The 21,512-nt window shown below is 35.8% G+C and overlaps 1 protein-coding gene across 10 annotated transcripts in view; it reads left to right on the top strand.

Moving 5' to 3' along the window:
• Positions 1–21,512, top strand: part of FKTN (fukutin) — a 93,403-nt gene that overhangs the window by 20,715 nt on the left and 51,176 nt on the right. For all 10 annotated transcript variants that reach the window (XR_004443631.1, XM_033237911.1, XM_033237909.1 and 7 more), the window contains 5 exons: positions 2,950–3,009; positions 7,474–7,677; positions 10,524–10,801; positions 13,205–13,337; positions 20,686–20,815. Coding sequence is in view for 9 of the 10 variants with exons in the window: in XM_033237911.1 (XP_033093802.1) it covers positions 2,950–3,009; positions 7,474–7,677; positions 10,524–10,801; positions 13,205–13,337; positions 20,686–20,815 (805 nt within the window). In the remaining variant the exon portion in view is untranslated. The remainder of the gene's footprint in view (positions 1–2,949; positions 3,010–7,473; positions 7,678–10,523; positions 10,802–13,204; positions 13,338–20,685; positions 20,816–21,512) is intronic.

Raw genomic sequence — 21,512 nt, 5'->3', positions numbered from 1 at the left:
AGGGGCTACCTCAAAGGTCTTTGACATTCCTTCAAGGCCTTTTCCCCATTGTCTTGGCTAATGCAAATTTCTGCAGCCTGCTTGAATTCCTCCCCTGAAAATGGACTTTTCCCTTCTGTCACATGGCCAGGCTGCAAATTTTCCAAACATGTATGCCCTGCTTCCCTATTAAATATAAGTTCCAATTTTATGTCATTTCTTTGCTCACACATATAAGCATAGGTTGTTAGAAGCAGCCAGGTCAGATCTTGAACTCTTTGCTGCTTAGAAATTTCTTCTTCTGGGTTGGGCATGGTAGCTCATGCCTATAATCCCAGCACTTTCGGAGGCCAAGGTGGGCAGATCACAAGGTCAAGAGTTCGAGACCAGCCTGGCCAACATGGTGAAACCCTGTCTCTACTAAAAATACAAAAATTAGCCGGGCGTGATGGTGGGTGCCTGTAATCCTAGCTACTCAGGAGGCTGAGGCAGGAGAATTGCTTGAAACCGGAGGGTGGAGGTTGCAGTGAGCCGAGGTCATGCTACTGCACTCCAGCTTGGGCAACAAGAGTGAAATTCTGTCTCAAAAAAAAAGAAATTTCTTCCACGTACCCTAAACTGTCACTCTCGAGTTCAGAGTTTCACAGATCTCTAGGGCCAGGGCACGATGCAGCCAGGTTCTTTGCTACGGTATAGCAAAAGTGACCTTTGCTTCACCTCCCAATAAGTTCCTGATTTCCATCTGAGACCTCCTCAGCCTGGACTTCATTGTCCATATCCCATAAGCATTTTGATTGCAACCATTCAGCAAGTCTCTAGGAAGTTTCAATTTTTCCCTCATCTTCCTGTCTTCTTCTGAGCCCTCCAAACTTTCCCTCTGTCTATTACACCGTTCCAAAGTTACTTCCTCATTTACAGATACCTTACAGCAATACTGCTCTCCTGGTACCAATTTTCTGTAGTTAATCTGTTCTTGCATTGCTATAAAGAAATACCTGGCCGGGCGCGGTGTCTCAAGCCTGTAATCCCAGCACTTTGGGAGGCCGAGACGGGCAGATCACGAGGTCAGGAGATCGAGACCATCCTGGCTAACACGGTGAAACCCCGTCTCTACTAAAAAACACACAAAAAAATTAGCCAGGCGAGGTGGCGGGCGCCTGTAGTCCTAGCTACTCGGGAGGCTGAGGCAGGAGAATGGCGTGAACCCGGGAGGCGGAGCTTGCAGTGAGCTGGGATCTGGCCACAGCACTCCAGCCTGGGCGACAGAGCGAGACTCCGTCTCAAAAAAAAAAAAACAAAACAAAAAAAAAAAACAAGAAATACCTGAGACTGGGTAATTTATAAAGAAAAGTTTAATTGGCTCGTGGCTCTACAGGCTGTACAGGAAGCATGACACTGGCATAGGCTTGGCTTCTGTGGAGGCCTCAGGAAACTTAGAATCATGGCAGAAGGTGAAGATGAAGACGGACCAGCACTTCATATGGCTAGAGCAGGAAGAAGAGAGAGAGGGAGGAGGTGCTACAGTTTTTAAACAGCTAGATCTTGGGATAAATCACTCACTCATTATCACAAGAACAGCACCAAAGGGAACATAATTTCTTTTTGGAGTGATTAAAATATTCTGGAATTAGACAGTGGTAATAGTTGCACAACTCTAAACATACTAAAAATCACTTTAGAAAGGCAGATTTTATGGTATGTGAATTATATCTCAATAAAGCGATTATAAAAATAACATGCTCGTTCACTAGAAATTTGCTTATCCCAAACTCAACAAATTAAACAGCTCAGAAATATAGTCTAATCAACTAATGTAGGACTAAGGTGAACAAGTAGCCATATTACAATGTTTGCAGTCTTTTTTCAGGTTTGAAGATTACAGTTGTTTTTTTCTTAAACATCCCTTAGTATTAAAATGTTACTGGTTAAGTTGCAGAACTTGTGAGGAGAGACCAGTTCTGGCTGTGTCTTAATTACTTAGTATATTCATTTCTCCATCCCTTTCTCTCTCCTTCCAATTAACAAACCTTTACTAAGCTATACAAATCATCAAGCACTATCCTAGGTACTACTGGTGATACAAAGATGGATTGGACTTGGTCCCTACCCTTGAATGTGAGGTTTAATGGGGAAATGAGGTTTAGGAACTTAGAGCACATTTCATTTTTAGGGTAAGGCTACTCTAGTTGTTCTTCAGCATCCTCCCATCTATAGCTTATAGATAAAGTATGTACTCAAGGCATAAGAAACTTACTTGGATCTTCTTTAAGCTTGAAACATTCTTCCTTTTGTCTCTAGAACATCAGACATTCTCCTGTTACTCTAAAGTATTTTGGGGCTATCAGATGGAAACTTATAATAATTTTCTTTCATCTGATGCTCTAGACCTGAAATATCTTTTATAAAAACTTCAACATTCAAAATTATGGTGTATGTTAGGTAAAGTGTGCATACTGGTGCTATCTGCAAAACAAATAATAATGTTTACCTTGCAGGATTGTTGTGAGGGGTCAATGAGTATACATAATTCATATATGGAAGTGTCAAACACACGAGCTCCTCAATAAACATTATGCTTTATCACTTCGCCAAAGTCTACAAACACTAATTTTATATTTGGAGATATGTTTAGATTGCAGATATAGCCATAGACCTTAATAGACAAACCCTAATTCCAAAGAGTTTGCCATTCATTGATGGAAATTAATTGATTCAGAGATGTTGACCATGTCTACCTTATTATTTAATAACTTAATTAGCTTACTACAAATCTATCAATGTTTTCTATCTTGGATTTTTATATCATAAAAATGTAGAATTCTTAGCTCATGCCTATGTGAAAAATAGATATTGGATAATGCTTTTTAATGATTATAAGCTAATTGTATTTTGAATCTCATGCCTAACCGAAATGTAATGTTATATGCTGGGCTTTGAATTTACTAAAAAGTTCTTTTGTTATCTTCCTAGAATGGAGCTGGTTTGTCAAAATCCAAAGGAAGCCGAATTGGATTTGATAGCACACAGTGGGTATGTAGAATAAACAAGAAATTTCTCAATTATAATGTTCATTTAGTTCATTCATTTACTCCGTAAGTATTTGTTGAATGATGGTAGTAATAATAGCTACCTTGTGTGGTGGGTGACCAGTTGGTAGTGGCAGGTAAGGAACAGGCCCTTTACCGAGTGCTTTATGCAATGTCTTATTTAGTCCTTATAGAAACTTTAAGAAGTGAGTAAATATTGTTATTCTCAATTCACTTAGAGAGATTAAGGTTAGTTGACTAATAATTTGGTAAGACCAGATTCTGTCTGCCTCTAAAACCCTCATTCACTGAGCTATGGTGTCTCTCTAAATGAATGAATATATGAATCAAATATTCAGATGAATATTTGAATAAGGGACAAGTAATGATCAGGAATAAAAATCTATTCAACATAGTTCCTTTATAAGATGAGAGGAAACCAGTAATATACACAATATATCCTTGTTTTGTTTTACAAATTTCAGAACCTACACATTGATAAAATATATTTTCCTATGTTTTAAAACTAAATTTAGAAAGAAAAACATTGCTGGGTTACTAATAAAACACAACATTTATTCTGTTAGTATACATTATGGGAATGACCAGATATTTCTTGATACACTTCAATCTTTGGCTTCTCTATAACCAGAGATGTGGCACTCTTTAAATTAGAAGTGGATTTTCAGATTGCCAAGCAGTGGTCATTTTAGGTCATTGCTAACACCAAGTAGATTTTGAACTACTGTTTAAAAGTAAAGTTGGGGATATCCTGTTATCAGGCTTCCCAGCTCTCTAGTCTATAAGTATCAATGTAAACTTTCAATATTTTAAAAAATAGCAATTGTTTTGCTCTGTGAATTTAGGGTATTCTGAGGGTAAAGGTAAGCATGATATACTTGGAATTTATACTACCCAGTCACAGTTATAAAGATTTTAGATTAAATTAAAAAGAGGTATTTTGTATGCTTCTCTGTAACCCTTCTCTACATCCATCCCACCCTTAGAAAACACATACATGTAATACTTGGACCAGATTTATCATCCTGTGGTTGAAGCAATTTGCTGAGATTTAGAATTCAGTATTTAACAGCCAAAGGCAATAGTGGTGATCTATCATACATTTTAACATTATAAGATGTGATGATACTTAGAGAAACATACATTTTTCAGGTTTGCCATTTATTAAGAGTCTTCATCTGTACACTGAAAAGCAATTTCAGAAAAAAAATTTAAAGTTGTAGTAGCTTCAGTTGGATAAAAGGTTTTCCTTTATCAGTATTAACCAACAACATTCTGACAACATTCCCAAACCTTTTAGTAAATAGAGCAGTCGGAGAAGGTTCAGGTTCACTGATACATTTTTAAATGGAATTTGTGAAAAATTTAAAGCTTAAAATAATAGAAAAAAGTAGCGTGACTCTATCCTTTTCATTCAAGAAATGATCCTTGAGGTAGGAGAAAATAATGGATTTTTTTCAAAGTCTTTACTTCCATAGTACTCAAGCAAAAAGTTGAAGAGCAGCTTACCACATTCAGTGAGTTCTCTTTATACTCTTTTACATTGAGGGGACTAAAAAAAGTTGTAAATGTGGTCAATGAATCACTGTATTTGCAAAATCACAGGAAAGGAGAAGTACTAATATACTTCTAAACTTTTAGAAGGAATAAAAGGTGAAATCTCATCAATAGTATGATATTGAGCCCTGGTAAAATTCTAGGGCTCAATGTTTATTGAGTTATTAAACAGAAGACTTGGGAGCACTTAGAAAAGAAAATAGTAATAATTAGGAACTAGTCTTTTACTAAGAACAAGTCCTGCCAAGCCTTTTTAGGTTTTAATAAAATTTTAATACACAGGCAGATGAATAGGCTATTGTGGTCTCAGTATAATCTCTTTTCAACAAGATCAACAAGATGTTTTTCATTCTTATAAACAAAATGAATTACTGAACGTCAGATGATAATAGTGATTTAGAATCAATTGGATTTAGAATCAATTGAACACGTTTCCAAGGAGCATTAATGATTGTATTGATAACAACTTGGAGGATGTGTTTAGAAGGTGAGTTATAGAATCTCTCCTTGACCCTGACCTAATCTGTATTTCTATTAATAATGGTAACGAAGCTATGTGTGTTCATCATATTTGTATTTAACACCAAGCTGAGATCCATTAAACAAACATTAAAGTACCTTTTATGTAGTAGTTCTGTTATCTCATCTTTCTTCCAAAATCATTTCTTTGTTTTTTTTCCCTAGTGTAAAGCACAGAAAGCAATAACCCTAAAAGACACATACACACAAAAAATAGCTAAATTGGACTATTAAAATTTTAAACTTCTCCTCATCAAAAAACACCATTAAGAAAACGAATAAGCATGCCACAGAGTAGAAAATATTTGTAAAACATTTATCTCACAAAGGAAGGGTATCAGAGATACGTTAAGAACTCCCACACGACTCAGTAATAGATTTTTTGTTCATGCCTTTCATCAAGTTGAGGATGTATTTTCTTCCTGCTTTGCTGAAAGTTTTAAGTCATGAATAGATATTGAATGTTGTCAAATGCTTTTTTCTATATTGAAATTATCATAGTTTTTCCCTTTTTTCTGTTGATTTGTCAAATTTTATTGATTGATTTTCATATGCTAAAGTAACCTTTCATTCCTAGGATAAATACTATTTGGTCATGATATTTACTTTCCTTTTTTATCTTTTTTTAGTTACTAGAATTGATTTTCTAATATTTTATTACGTATTTTTGCATCTGTGTTCATGAGGGATGGTGGACTATACTTTGTTTTTGTAATGTCTTTGTTGGGTTTTGCTTTTTTTTTTTTGAGATGAAGTTTCTCTCTGTTGCCCAGGCTGGAGTGCGGTGGTGTGATCTCGGCTCACTGCAACCTCCACCTCCCAGGTTCAAGTGGTTCTCTTGCCTTAGCCTCCCGAGTTGCTGGGACTACAGGTGCACGCCGACATGCCGGGGTAATTTTTGTATTTTTAGTAGAGACGGTGTTTCACCATGTTGGCCAGCCTGGTCTCGAACTCCTGACCTCAGGTAATCCACCTGCCTTGACCTCCCAAAGTGCTGGGATTACAGGCGAGAGAAGTTTTGCTATTAAGTATTGCACTGGCCTCTTAAAATCAGATCGGAAGTATTTTCTCCTGCTCCATTTTCTGAGAAAGTTTTTGTAGGATTGGTATTCTTCCTTAAAAATGATAGAATTCACCAGTGAACTGTGTTAAGTCTGAAGTTTTTCCTTGCTGTTGTGAGGGCTGTTTTTTTTTTTTTTTTCCCCTAACAAATTTAGTTTCCTTAATAGGTATAGGGCAATTCAGATTTTGTTTCATCTTGTGATAGTTTTGTTAAATTGTATTTTTAAAGAAATTTCTGTCATGTAACTTGAATTTTTGGTGTAACATTGTTTATCCTAACTTTTTACTTAGCTGTTTCTCACACTGAGGTAATAAACCCCTATAAGGCAGAGATTATTGTATTCTTGGCATTTGCGTAATACTCTACACTAAAAACAAATAATGACACTGATTCTTAGCTTTATCTCATCCTTTATCCTTAAAATTGATATTTTGTCTATTTATTTATCTTGTATATATTTTTATGAGTTCCTTCAAATTTTCTGAATAAGAATTTATTCTTAATTTCATGAAGCACCTTTCTGATAGGCAAACATTCCTTTAAGTCTTGCTTTCATTGAAGTAGGCTTTTAAGCAATAGTGTATGCCAGATACTCTGTTTATCCTTGCTGCTCTTAGGTATTACTTACTCCTAAGTGTGATTTATTTTGTTTTCATTCTACTGTTGAATTTTTGTTTTTTTCAGTAGGGGACACTAGTTACTACCCAGCAGAGTTATATTTTGAAATATTGCAGTATTAGAAAAGCACATTATACATGGCAATCATCAAACAGGCAGTGTATTTTGGTCTGAGTCTTTTGAAAGATTATTAAGCAGCATTACAGACATGAAGAAAAATGGTACAAACAACTGATTTTTGTTTTTGAAAGGTTAACAAGACTGATTTTTAAAAGCTGACAGATAGTTCTCTCAATTTTGCTTGAAAAGATTTAGCTAACATTAAGAGAATAATTTTGTAAGCCCCACATTTTCATGTCAGATACCACTTCCTCTGTGAAATTTCTTATCCTTTTGATGTACGGCACATTTGTAGCTTACTGGTCTGTACTTTTATAATATGTTGTATATGTTTTTATTATAGCATATTTCACCTTATATTGAAAATGTTCATCTTTCTTAGAAGACCACTTATTGAGAGCAGAGACCATATGTGCTATTTAATCATTTGTATTTTTTAGCACGATGATAAGCATGGTATCTATTGGGTAAATACCCTGCATTCCTATACAATTAATGCATTAAAATGTTATAAAATAGGCTGTTGTGTTGGCTTACTGGAAATACGAGAATTCTTTTTCTCTCAAACAGCGTGCAGTTAAAAAATTTATTATGCTAACATCCAACCAAAATGTGCCAGTGTTTCTTATTGATCCTTTGGTATTGGAATTGATTAATAAGAACTTTGAACAAGTCAAAAATACTTCTCAAGGCTCCATTTCACAATGCACGTTTTTCTGTGTTCCAAGAGACTTTACTGCATTTGCACTGCAGTATCACCTATGGAAGAATGAGGTAAGTAATTTGCTTTCAGATAATGGAATGTCTCTCTTTTTACAAAATAGTATGGGTTTAGGCTGGTTTAAAATGTAAAACGTTAAAAAATTTCCTAAAACACTTTATAAATTTTATCAGGAATATTTTCAGCTATAAATAGCAATACAACTAATCACTAAGGCAAATAGGGGATTTCTTTTTCTTATATAATGAGAAGTTAAAAGGTTAGTGGCTATTGATATTAGTTTAGCTAGCCACTGATGTCAGGACTTGTGTCTCTGAAATTCTTTATTCATTTACCTCATTATCACAGGATAGCCATCATAGCTCCAGATATCACATCCATGTTCACAACAGGAAGATGAAAGGAAGGATTCTGCCTTTTTGCTGGGGAAAGACTTCTCAATATCAGTATTTTTAGGTCATTTCTGTTGAACTGTTTGGTATCTCATAGAAAAAGCCTACAAGACTTATTTTTACAGAGAATATTTTATAATGTCCCTTTATTTTCCCCAAATGAAGTTCATAGAAATTATAACCCTCCTGTATACGTAATTCCCCAAATCAATTTAATGCATTAACTATAATATAACCTAGAAATAAAAGGAAATGATATATATTTCAGTGTGCAGATGTTCCAGAATGACTACACTGGAAGACATAATAAAGTAAATCCGATGCTTGTATTTAGAAGTAGGACCACAGAATGTGGTAGCTACAAATATAAACTCATATTATGAGTGATATTATTGTTGGCAATATGATTTTCCAAATTAGTGTGCAAGTTTCCAACAACAAAAAAGTAAAATTGTTTCTCCATTGACGTGACTATTGTATTCCTGAGAAATAAAGGCTCAGACAATTATACACAAATTTTTCACTACGTGATTATCTGACAGGACATTTGAAATTACATAGTACACAGGATAGATTTTCATGTTTTGGATTGTAGGATGTCTAGTGTTCTTGGCCTAGGACTCTAAATGCCAGTTTATTATCATGATAAACCAAAAATATCCCCACAAATATCTAAAATGTCTGTTGGGTGCAGTCCCACTTGCCTTGAGAACCACTATTTTAGAAGAAGGGGAATATGCCACCATTGGCAAAACTGATACTACCTTAGTCAGAGGAAGAAGCAAAAGCTCAGCCGTACCCAGAATCAGCACATGAGTTCAAGTTTATTCTTTGTTTGTTTGTTTGAGACGGAATCTTGCTGTGTCACCCAGGCTGGAGTGCAGTGGTGCAATCTGCTCACTGCAACCTCTGTCTCCCAGGCTCAAGGGATTCTCCTGCCTCAGCCTCCCGAGTAGCTAGGATTACAGGTGTGTGCCACCACGCCCAGCTAATTCTTTTTTTTTTTTTTTTTTTAGTAGAGACAGGGTTTCACCATATTGGCCAGGCTGGTCTTGAACTCCTGACCTCAAATGATCCACCCGCCTCAGCCTCCCAAAAGTTTATCCTTTTGTACATGTGACATCCTGCTATTCAAGAGATTCAAGAGCCCTTGGATAGTCCCCCCTAAAACTTCCCCCAATGTGGAACTAATCAGATTGTTAGCTCTAATAATGAAAGGCTCCATTTGCATGTGAGTTTTCTGTGTTAATGCCATTACCATAAAGTGAGCAGACCTCTGCCAGGGCAACTGGGAGTGGACTTTTGCAGTACAAACTTGACCTAGGCCTTTACACCAATTGATGAGATCAACTATTTTGTTCTTTACTTATCTTGTTGATAGTTATAAGAAAGCAAACCATATCATAATTCTGCTTATTTTGTCTGTCAGTCTTTCCTCCTATAACCCAAGGTCACATTCCTCTCAAGTTCTGGCCAGCCTTTTAAATATTTCCTGAATTTATCAGCTGATAATGCCTTTCTTTTATTCTATTCAGTAGTGTCTTTCTCTGAATTGGCTACCCTCACCCTCAGTCAGTGCTTTCTACTTCTTAGGTGTACCAAGAAAGAAAAGGGAAAAAGGGAATATTACAGTTGATAATGAAACAAACGATGTTGGAAAATGAACCTTGTCTTACAATATGTTTGTTTACTTTCTAATGATTTGCATTATGATGGTGTTCTAGTATGGTAGTATTTTAAGATGCTGGGATGTAAACTATGAGATGAAAGAACTACTTTTTTGAAGTACTTTTGAAGATAAAGATTATTAAAAGTTAAATTAAGAATTACAAGTTTAATTTTAAGTGCTGTCCTTAAATCAACATTTACTTTATAGAAACTAACCAGAAAACACTAATATGAGCATTCTCATTCCAAGGAAGGGATTTGTATTAATTTTCATAAAGAGAGTGTTTTTTTTTTTTTTTTTTTTTGAGACAGGGTCTCACTCTGTCACCCGGGCTTGAGTGCAGTGGCATGATCTTGGCTCACTGCAGCCTTGACCTCTCAGGTTCAAGCGATCCTCCTGGCTCAGACCCCCGAGTAGCTGGGACTATAGGTGCATGCCACCACACCCCAGCTAATTTTTTTTGGTAATTTTTGTAGAGACAGAGTTTCACCATGTTGCCCAGGCTGGTCTCAAACTCCTGAGCTCAAGTGTTCCCCCTGCCTCAGCCTCCCAAAGCGCTGGGATTACAGGGGCGAGGCACAGAGCCCAACCCATAAAGAGAGTCTTTGGTTATATCTTTCCTGCTACATACTTTGTATTTTTGCTACTTTCCTTTATTCTCCTACCACTACCTTCTGCCCATCACCTTCATTTAAAAATATTCTTACAGAGCAGATTAGCACAAAAATATGGCTCAAGTTCAATGTAAGAAGCACTTTTGTTTTGCTACTGGTATTTGGCTTTAAATATTCCATGTTTAAATGTTGTTTCTTGATGTTTGATGCTTCTTTGGTTCTAGGAAGGCTGGTTTCGGATAGCTGAGAATATGGGATTTCAGTGCCTAAAGATTGAGAGTAAAGATCCCCGGCTAGACGGGATAGACTCACTTTCTGGAACTGAAATCCCCCTGCACTATATCTGCAAATTGGCCACTCATGCGATCCACTTGGTAGTCTTCCATGAGAGGAGTGGCAACTACCTCTGGCACGGCCACTTGAGACTTAAAGAACACATTGACAGGAAATTTGTTCCCTTCCGAAAGTTACAGTTTGGTCGTTATCCAGGAGCTTTTGACAGGTAAGTTCAGAGTCAAAAGGTGAAATGTGAAATGAGTGTTGTTCAGTAATAATTCTTGCAGTGTTTTTACACTTGAGTATTGAAATCTAATATATAATTTATATAAGTGTTTATAGTAACGTTGTTTTTAATGCCTCCAAATTAGAAGCAACCCAAATGTCCTTCAACAATAAAAGGATTGGCTGGGCCCTGTGACTCATGCACATAATCCCAGCACTTTGGGAGGCCGAGGCAGGCGGATTACCTGAGGTCAGGAGTTCCAGACCAGCCTGGCCAGTGTGGTGAAACCTCATCTCTACAAAAAAATACAAAAATTATCCGTGCATTATGGCGGGTGCCTGTAATCCCCGCTACTGGGGAGGCTGAGGCAGGAAAATTGCTTGAGCCCCGGAGGCGGAGATTGCAGTGAGCCAAGATTGTGATAGCGCACTCTAGCCTGGACAACAGAGCAACATTCTGTCTCAAAAAAAAAAAGAAACAAAAAACAACAACTATAAAGGGATAAATAATTTTTGATATATATATTCATATAATGAAGTATTACACAGCAAGGAAAAATAAACTAGAGATCTATGCACATCGTGGATGAATCCTGCAATGCTGAATGACACAAGGCACAAAAGAATCGAAATTCTATTATTTTATAAAAAGTTCAAACACCTGCTAAATTATGTTCGTAGATGTATACCCTTACAGTAAAAGTATTAAGAAGGCTAAGCAAGAGGTACCAAAAAAGACTAGATAGAGGACACAGAGAACTACAGGGAAGCTGGAAGAATTTTATTTCTGTGGTGGAGACTTTGGTGTTTACCTTGAAATTCATTATTTTGTGCCTTTATGTTATGCACTTTCCTGTATATTTTTAAAAACCATGTGCAATAATTTATCTTTGGCTATCACAATAATAAAAATGTTTCTTGTGAGAAACAGTTATTTGAAGGAACTCATGTAAAATTTGATTAGGTTTAGTTTGTAATGTTAACAATTACAGGACTAAAAACATTCTTGAAGTTATACTTGGAGTATGAAGTTTCTAACCTAGAATTGTCCCTTTTATTCTCCTTTTGAAATCAGCAATAATGATGTTACAGTCTACTTTGAATAGCAGAATCTGATGTAAAGGTAGCAGTAAATATTTGTAAGGATTTTCACATTAAAAACTCCTTCTTAGCAACTTCCGGTGAGATAATTCTTATCTGTTACACTTGAGAAGTGTAAGAGTATGTTTATTCTTGCCTTCTTTAAAAAATATATATTACATATATGTTTTCTCTCTCTCTTTCTATCTGGAATCATGTGAGATTGCCTTCTTGTTAGTACTTAAAGTCACATATTTGAGAATGACTGAAAAAGGTATTCAAAACTGAAGTCTTCTATAGTTTTTGTGTATTGAAAGTCAAAACTTTTCTGAACCAAGCCATATTTTCAAAATGAAATGACCAAAAAAAAAAAAAATAAGTAGAGATGGAGAAAAATACTTTGTTTTTATGATTGACTTCTCTTATTTTAATCAAAAATTTTAGTACTAACTGTTCGCTTACCACTTTTTTGCATGTTTTTTTCTTATTCTGTATTTCGAATAACCTTCTTTAGGGAAACATTATCTTTTAGTTTTTTAAAGCTTTACGAATTTATTTCAAAGTTTAATAACTCAGTTAAAGTTCAAAATTGTCAGTTACTTATTAAATATAAATGTGTAACAATAGATAAAAGCTATCTCTAGATTGTACAATTTTATATGAATAGGAATGGAAAACTCTCAAATAATATTTTTGGAGTATGGGATCCAAAATACATAAGATAGATTTGCAGATTAGAATTTTACCCATTAATGAGATTCTCAGGCCATTGTAATTAACTTGTGTGACTTAAGTGTTAAAAACATTTACTTCTCTAAAAGTAAACTGATAATTAAAAATTATGTCACAAAATTTTTGTTTCTCCTTAAAATGCCAAAGTGTATATGAACAAGTACAAATATATTAATATATAAATACATTAACCAAAATAAGTAAAACTCAACTGTTTGATGTCATATTTTTCAAGGTCATATTAAAATTGCTAATTGATATCTGATGTAATTGATGAAACTATGCTTGATGTTTAGTTATTTTGCTAATGTTTAATATTTGTAAGAGGCTGCCAGTATTCTGGGTTAAATCCTTTTAATAAATCTTTTAAAATTATTTATTATTATTATTTTTTAAAATTTTACTTTAAGTAGTGGGATACATGTACTGAACATGCAGGTTTGTTACATAGGTATACATGTGCCATGGTAGTTTGCTGCACCTGTCAACCTGTTATCTAAGTTTTCAGCTCTACATGCATTAGGTATTTGTCAATGGTCTTCCTCCCCTTTTCCCCGACCCCTCATTAATAAATCTTAACTTTTGTTTTCAGGCTAGAGTTACAGCAAGTTACTCTTGATGGACTGGAAGTTCTCATTCCAAAGGATCCAATGCACTTTGTAGAAGAAGTACCACACTCTAGGTTTATTGAGTGTAGATATAAAGAAGCTCGAGCATTCTTTCAGGTTAGAGACAACCAAATATGTACTTTTAAATTAAAGAAAATGTTGGGATTATTTTTTAATATTTGAAGGTGGGAAGATGAAGGGGCTTATGGAAAATAGAAAAGTAAACATCCTTTTTTGATATGTATCTTTTCTTCTAGATTGTTTTCTTTCAGTTTTTTAAAAAGTAGATTAAAAATTAACCTTAAGAAACTATTTTCTAAGTCAATAGGTTGATATTTATTTATTATTTGAATAACTTTAATAGTTTTAGCACTGGCTTCTGCCTTAAGATAGCCCATTAACTTTGTAAAAAGTGGTGTATTCTCAGTCCAAGTATGATAAAGCCACTATAGAAGATGGACTATATAGATTTAGAAAAAACTTCATGAAAATACAGTTTGTTTCAGAGTTGGCATTGAATATGATTTTTTTTGCATTTATGAAGGTTTTTGAAGATAAGTGCTACACAAAGACCAAGCGCTTTTAAAACTTTATTCTCTTGCTGCAGCTTTCAATTCAATACACATTTATTGTGTTCCCCTGGCTTCTGGCCCTGGGGATATAAAAATGATTTTGAGAGGCATGAAAGTTCAGCTCTAAGAGATGACATGAAACACAGAGATACAGTGAAAACAGGCAAATTTACAGTGGCGTTTTGGTACCCGAATTTTTTCACTTGCCCTTTATTTTCTGGGGTTCCCTGCCAAGAAAGCTGTATCCATGAGAGATATAAAAATGAAGTATGTTACTGTCAAGTGCCCAAGACCCACAAATCTGAGGTTTCTCTAATCCAGTGTACTGGCACCTAAAGCCGAGTGACACCTAAACCCAAGTGGGCCTTCCTAACCTTGTTTCCTTAAGTCATTGTGGAGCTGTGAAATTTATGCAGCCAGCCTCATGAATAAAAAGCTGAAAAGCCACCTGCGTGGGTGGGCCTACTCTAGTAGAAAAGTGCTGCCTGACATACGCCTACCACATAGTAACAGGAAGTAGACGAGATGGAGTTTTGTGCTTAAACTTGACCGCTCTTCCTGTCCTAAGGGAGTTTGCTGTGGTTGTCATGTCTATTATAGCAATTATCACAGTGAATTATGAATATCTTTCTCGTCCTCTTACCAAATTTTATGAACTGCTTGATAACAGGAGTGTTCTTTTATTTACTTGTGTTGGCCCAGTATCTACTGTACCTGGCACAAAGAAAAGCTCCAGTAGGGTCAGTTTTCAAATTAAAGTGAACATAGATGTATTTGAACACTTGATGGCGCCAAACAGTCTTAAATGTAATGCTTTGGTGTAAAACAAGCAATGAATTAATCTAATAGATCTCATAAAGCAGCCTCCTGTCTTTTTTTAAAATAATTTTTAAAAAGCACTTTTAAATACATAAAAGCTGCAAGTACAGTACCAATAGCTTTTTTTTTTTTTTTTTTTTCTGAACCACTTGGGAGTAAGATGTTGACCAGATGTCCCACAACTTCAAAAAATTTAGTATTTTTTAAAACAGAGGAACATTCTCTACATGTCCTGATATGAAAGCTAGGAAATTAACATGTACATTTTTAGCATTTAATCCCTATTCAAGTTTTGTCAGTTGTCCCAGTAATAACCTTTGTAATAAAAGGATTCGATTCAAAATCACACGTTGTCTTAATTTTCCTGTATCCTTAATCTTCTTCAGTCTGGGACAGTTTCTCAGTTCTTTTATTACTTTCATGACTAATACTTCTGAAGGTTACAAGCCAGATGTTTTGTGCAGTGTGCCTCATTTGGGGTTTGTCTGGGGGTTCCTCATGTTAGATTTAGGTTATACTTCTTTAGAAGGTATAGAAGTGGTGCTGTGCTCTCATTACATCTCACTGGGCACTGCATAATTTTGATTTGTCCCATTACTGTTGATATTCACATTGTTCACCTGATTAAAGTGCTATCTGAAACTTCATATCTTTACCACTATGAAGTTTCTGGTTTTTTCCTTTATAATAATAAGCGTCTGGCAAGAAGTTACTTTAAAACTATGTAAATATTGTTTTCCTCATTATATTTTCAATTTATTTGTTCATATCAATATAAATTCATGGTTTCCTATTTTACCCTATGGGTTATAGTCCATTATTTTCATTATGTATTTTGATCTTCAGATTGTTCCATATTTGGCCAGTAGAAACTCCTTCACAATGCTGTGTCTTTTTACTTGTCTCCATTATTTTTTGAACACTTTATTACTTTTTGGCACTATAAGATATTCTGGGTTCATCTTATAATTTTCCTACCTCCACCCTGGGATCAGCCATTTCTTTAAGTCCTATTTCCTTTTAGAAGCCAAGACCTGGATGCCAGGTGTACCCATTGCTATTTGGGTTTTGCTGCAGAAAGTTTCTCTCAGTGGACAGGGGTAGGGTGTGTATGTCTGTGTGTATTTATTTCTGTATCTATGTATTGAAACCTCTGAATTCACAATGATATCTCCAGTCCAAAGTTCCAATTAAACAACAGAGTTCATTTCTGTATTTGCAACTCCCTTCTCAAATCGTGAGAAACCTGACTCCCATTGTCCTTAATGTTTACTTAGTTGTTCAGTCGCGCTGTATGTAACCAGTCTTCCAACACGTGTCCTCCCCTTCCTGCCCCCACCACATGGCTGTTCTTCTCACCCTACCTGGGCACTGCTATACCCTGCTGGACTGCACCCAGGTAGAGGCACTCTTCTTACCCTGTTCAGGCTCTGACTTCCCATACCTGGCTGCTTTTCTGCAGAGAGGCTCTCCTCACCCTGCTTGGGCCCTGACTCCCCACCCTGGACACTCTCCTACCCTCTTCATGTGGGTGCTCTCATTACCTGCCCAGGCTCTGACACCCCATATCAGGCAATCCCTTTGCACAAAAACCTTTCTTGCTCTGCCCCATCTAGTGGTTTTAGTATCGAATAGTTCAGGAAGAGAGGCAGACTTTATTTACTTTTAATTATTTTCTCAATCTACCATGAAGTTCAAAAACTAGAATAGTATACATTTTCCTGAATTTGATTTTGTTTTAGCAAAAACCATCACAAGATAATTAATGAGCTCCAGTCTGTTGAATATCAGTGAAAAACCAAAAGGAAAGTTGGAAATACCTGTACACCTGGCCTAGGAATATCTAGATAGCAACATTCTTGTTTTACTTCTACTAATTTGCTCTAAGATTTGGGGTGATTTTCTGAGCCTTGCTTTCCTCATCTACAATAAAAGTTGGTACCTTCTGTCATCTTATTCTTTGATATAAGATTTGTGCTTTTGGATTCCAGGATTCTTCTTGGGCTTTGTGTCCCCATTCATTGGCTGAATAGGAAAAATCAAACATGATATTTAAATTAGGATATTAATTTTGTCTTTTTTTTAGAGGTATAGTAATCCTGAGATTTGTACTCGGGATTTATTTTTATTGGTTTACTTATTTATTTTATTTTTAACTTTTAAGTTCAGGGGTACAGGTGCAAGTTTGTTACATAGGTAAATTCGTGTTGGGGGGTTAGTTGTACAGATTATTTCACCACCCAAGTATTAAGCCTAGTACCTATTAGTTATTTTTCCTGATCCTCTCTTTCCTCCCACCCTCTAAAAGGACCTACTGTGTGTTGTTCCCCTCTATGTGTCCATGTGTTCTCATCATTTAGCTCCCACTTATAAGTGAGAACACGAAGTATTTGGTTTTCTGTTCCTGTGTTAGTTTGCTAAAGATAATGGCCTTCAGCTCCATCCATGTCCCTGCAAAGAACATGATCTTGTTTATGGCTGCATAGTATTCCATGGTGTATATATACTACATTTTCTTTATCTAGTCTATCATTGATGAGCATTTAGATTGATTCCATGCCCTTGCTATTGTGAATAGTGCTGCAGGGAACACATATGTATGTGTCTTTATAATAGAATGCATGATTTATATTCCTTTCAGTATATACCTGATAATGGAATTGTTGGTTCAAATGGTATTTCTGTCTTTAGGTCATTGAGGAATAATCACACTGTCTTCCACAATGGTTGAACTAATTTACACTCCCACCAACCATGTATAAGTGTTCCTTTTTCTCCACAACCTCACCAATATCTGGGATTTTTTATTTTATTTTATTATTATTTTTTTAACTTGTTATAGTAGCCATTCTGACTGGTATTAGATAGTATCTTATTGTTTTTTATTGCATTTTCTAATGATCAGTGATGTTGAACTTTTTTCATATGATTGTTAGCCACATGTATGTCTTTTGAAAAGTGTCTGTTCATGTCCTTTGCCCACTTTTTAATGGGGTGGTTTGGTTTTTTTCTTGTAAATTTGTTTAAGTTCCTGATAGATGCTGGATATTAGACCTAATATCTATGGTTTGCAAACCATAGTTTGCAAAAATGTTCTCCCATTCCATAGGTTCTCTCTTCACTCTATTCATAGTTTCTTTTGCTATGCAGAAGCTCTTTATTTTAATTAGATCCTATCTGTCAGTTTGCTTTTGTTGCAATTTCTTTTGGCCTGTGCCTATTTTTGCCTGTGCCTATGTCCTAAATGGTATTGCCTAGGTTGTCTTCCAGGGTTTTTATAGTTTTGGGTTTTACTTTCAACTCTTTAATCTATCTTGTGCAGGATATTTTTAAATGAAAAAAAAAAGTATGTATACTAAAATGTTTAAATTTTGTAACAGATGTTTAAGGTATATAGCTGTATGCATGTATGCACTTTAACACATACAAGGATCAGTTCTAAGAAATGGAATTTCGGGCCGGGTACCATGGCTCATGCCTGTAATCCTAGTACTTTGGGAGGTCAAGGTGGCTGGATTGCCCGAGCTCAGGAGTTTGAGACCTCTCTGGGCAACATGGCGAAACCCAGGCTCTACAAAAAATAAAAAAATTAGCTGGACATGGTTGTGTGCACTTGTAATTCTGGCTATTTGGGAGGCTGAGGTAGAAGAATCACTTGAACCCACAAGGTGGAGGTTGCAGTGAGCCAAGATCATGCCACTGCATTCCAGCCTGGGCAACAGAGCGAGTAGACTTTGTCTCCAAAAAAAAAAAAAAAAAAAGAAATGGAGTTTCTGAGAGTATCATGTTAGGAAAAGTAGATTGGGGTGGGAATATGTCCACATGGCGGCAGTACCAGCAAGAGGTAACTATCAGACCTGATATTTTTGTAGAGCACGAATTTTTCGTATCTGCTTTTTAATCCTTTCAGTCACTCTGTGTAGTAAGGCAAGGATTATCTTAACAGGTAAGAAAATTGATCTTTCAAGATGTCAGTAACACAGTCATCGCTGGTTGAGCATGGACTAAATCCTAGGTCTCCACCTCTTAGCTCCAGGCTTTTCCTACTACAACAAGCATTAGAACATGTATCTCTCATTCCAGTCATTTATTGTAAGAGCATTTATGGCTTTGAGGAAAGGGATGTATTCAAAATGAAGGATCGTGTGTAATTTGTATATTCTGTAGACAGTGACTTATCTGCAAGAAATTCTTCTTACTGAAGGTAGGGTACTTTTTGCTTAAGATTCGTATAGTCCATCAGGAATCTATATTCTTGCCTACTATATTGTAAAAGAATTACAGGATATTTTAGAATGTTGCAGGCCTGGGAGGGGCTTAGTCAATCATTTATTCATTTGCCCATTCATCAGTATGTGTTTTTCAGACATTATTTGCCAGGCATCATTCTAAACCTGTAGATATAGTGATGAAGGATGTAGTACTTGCCCTCAGGGAACCATCTTTACAGTCTAGTGGAGGGAATATCAAATAAAATTGGTGATTAGGATTAAATATGATATGAATTATAGTAAAAGTATTTACAAGTGGTAACTATCATAAGCTTGTTATGGAAAAAGATAATTCATTTGTCTTTGTATATCTAGAACCAAACATAATTATTTGTTCTACAAATGTTGAATAGGAACACTTCCTGAATAGGAACATTGGAAGAATAAATACATACGTCTTCCTGGGAAAATCGGGGAGTGTTTTGCAGAGGTTGGAGCTGAGACTTGAAAGATTTTGTTGGTCAGGGCCATATCAGACAAAGAAAACAATAGGTGTGGAGGCTTGAAAAGTTGTGGTATATTTGAGGAGTTACAAGTTATTGTGGTATATTTGGGGGTTTACAAGTTGTAAAATGAAGTGTGAGGAGAGTGCAGATGAGGCTGGACCCCAGTAGTCAGGAACAAGAACACAGTGTTTATGTCCACCAGGACAAGAAGTTTAGACTTTGTCCCATAGGTAGCAAAGCATCACTGTAGAATTTAGAGTGCTTTCCTCAGCTCCAGAACACTCTAAAAATGAAGAGAATCAGAAAACCAAGATGAGTAAATGGTATCTATGGCCTTACAATTTGCAAGACATTTTTCTCCTTTAATCTTCACAGCCGTCCTACGAAGTATAATGATTATCTTTAAACAAAAACAAGAAAATTAGATATAGGAGAGATTTGTTTATTCTTACATTATTTCATTCATTCAACAAATATTCAGGCAGTACTCTACCCACTGGAGATATAATGATAAAATGAATTCACTTTCCTTATAGAAAGTGAAGATGATGTGCATATGATCACAGCTAAAAAGAAGTATGCTAGATTTGATAATCTGATTCAAAATCTCAGGCTCTTTCTACTATACTACACAGTCTCTAAAGACCAATAGAATCACTGAATGGTGAAAACATTATTAAATTCATTTTGTTTCAGCTCTGTTTGTAGCTCTCATAATTAGCCTTATTTTATCCTGACTGTCCAGCTACTAAATTGCAATGTAGAGGAGGGAACTGATAAAAGGATGTCTCAGCCTTTGGGAATCGTGGTTCTATTCTTTCCCTTTAAATTTATCTCTCCAAGAATCTACTCTTAATGTGTTCATTTTAATGTGGGACAAACAAGTAACTATAAAATGTGATTTTTATAATAGAAAAAAGATTATATGGGGTTAGTTTTCTTTTTTGTTCTCTTTTCTTTTTCTTTCTTTCTTTTTTTTTTTTGCAGACAGTCTCATTCTGTCGCCCAGGCTGGAGTATAGTGGTGTGATCTTGGCTTACTGCAACCTCCACCTCCCAGGTTCAAGTGATTCTCTTGCCTCAGCCTCTTGAGTAGCTGGAACTACAGGCACGGTCCACCACTCTCAGCTAGTTTTTGTGTTTTTAGTAGAGATGGGTTTTGCCATGTGGGCCAGGCTGGTCTTGAACTCCTGACCCCAAGTGATCCACCTGCCTTGGCCTCTCAAAGTTCTGGGATTACAGGCATGAGCCACTGTACTCAGCCTGGGGTTAATTTTCAAATTTAATTCAGATGCCACAGAAAGTTTCCTAGCAATTTAGAAATGGCTGTAATAGCTGACGATTTATTATATCTGTAGCAGTACCTTGATGATAACACTGTGGAAGCCATGGCCTTTCGGAAGAGTGCAAAGGAATTACTGCAACTAGCAGCGAACACATTAAACAAATTGGGAGTACCGTTCTGGCTGAGCAGTGGGACTTGTCTAGGTAAAATTCTTACGACTTTCCATTTGTCTTTTTGTCATTTTTGTCCTCTCGCTTTAGGGATTTCTACTTGAGAGGACAAAATATCAGTGATATTTAAAGAGTCATATGTATAGACAGAATAAACATGAGTGCATGCAGCAAGGATCTATTGATTTCCTTAAAGAAATTAATTTGAGAATTATAAAAAAGATTGTTAGAAAGGCCATGTTTGTGTTTGTGTTTACTAAAATTTATAAATAATATGTATAAAATTTATATCAGAACATGTAGACTATACAATAGTCCCCCCTTATCCATGGACAATACATTCCAAGACCACCAGTGGATGCCTGAAGTCTTCGATAGTACTGAGCCCTATATATGCTTTTTCCCTATACATATATACCTATGATGACGTTTAATTTATAAATTAGGCACAGTAAGAGATGAACAACAATAAATAATAATAAAATGGAACAGTTTTAACAATACTATAATAAAAGTTGTGTGAGTGTGATCTCTCTGTCTCTCAGAATATCTTATTTTACTGTGCTCACTGTTCTTATGATAATGTGAGATGATAAAATGCCTACATGATGAGATGAAGGGAGATGAAGGATGTAGGCATTATGATGTGGTGTTAGTCTACTATTGAAAACTTCCTGGGCAAATCACGGAATGTTTCGCAGAGGCTAGATCTGAGCCCTGAAATATTTGA

The sequence above is a fragment of the Trachypithecus francoisi genome, unplaced genomic scaffold (genome assembly GCF_009764315.1).
Source record: "Trachypithecus francoisi isolate TF-2019V2 unplaced genomic scaffold, Tfra_2.0 Lachesis_group16, whole genome shotgun sequence".
Classification (NCBI taxonomy): Eukaryota; Metazoa; Chordata; class Mammalia; order Primates; family Cercopithecidae; genus Trachypithecus; species Trachypithecus francoisi.
The sequence above is the reverse complement of the archived record's forward strand: the minus strand, read 5'-3'. Positions and strand labels throughout refer to the sequence as shown.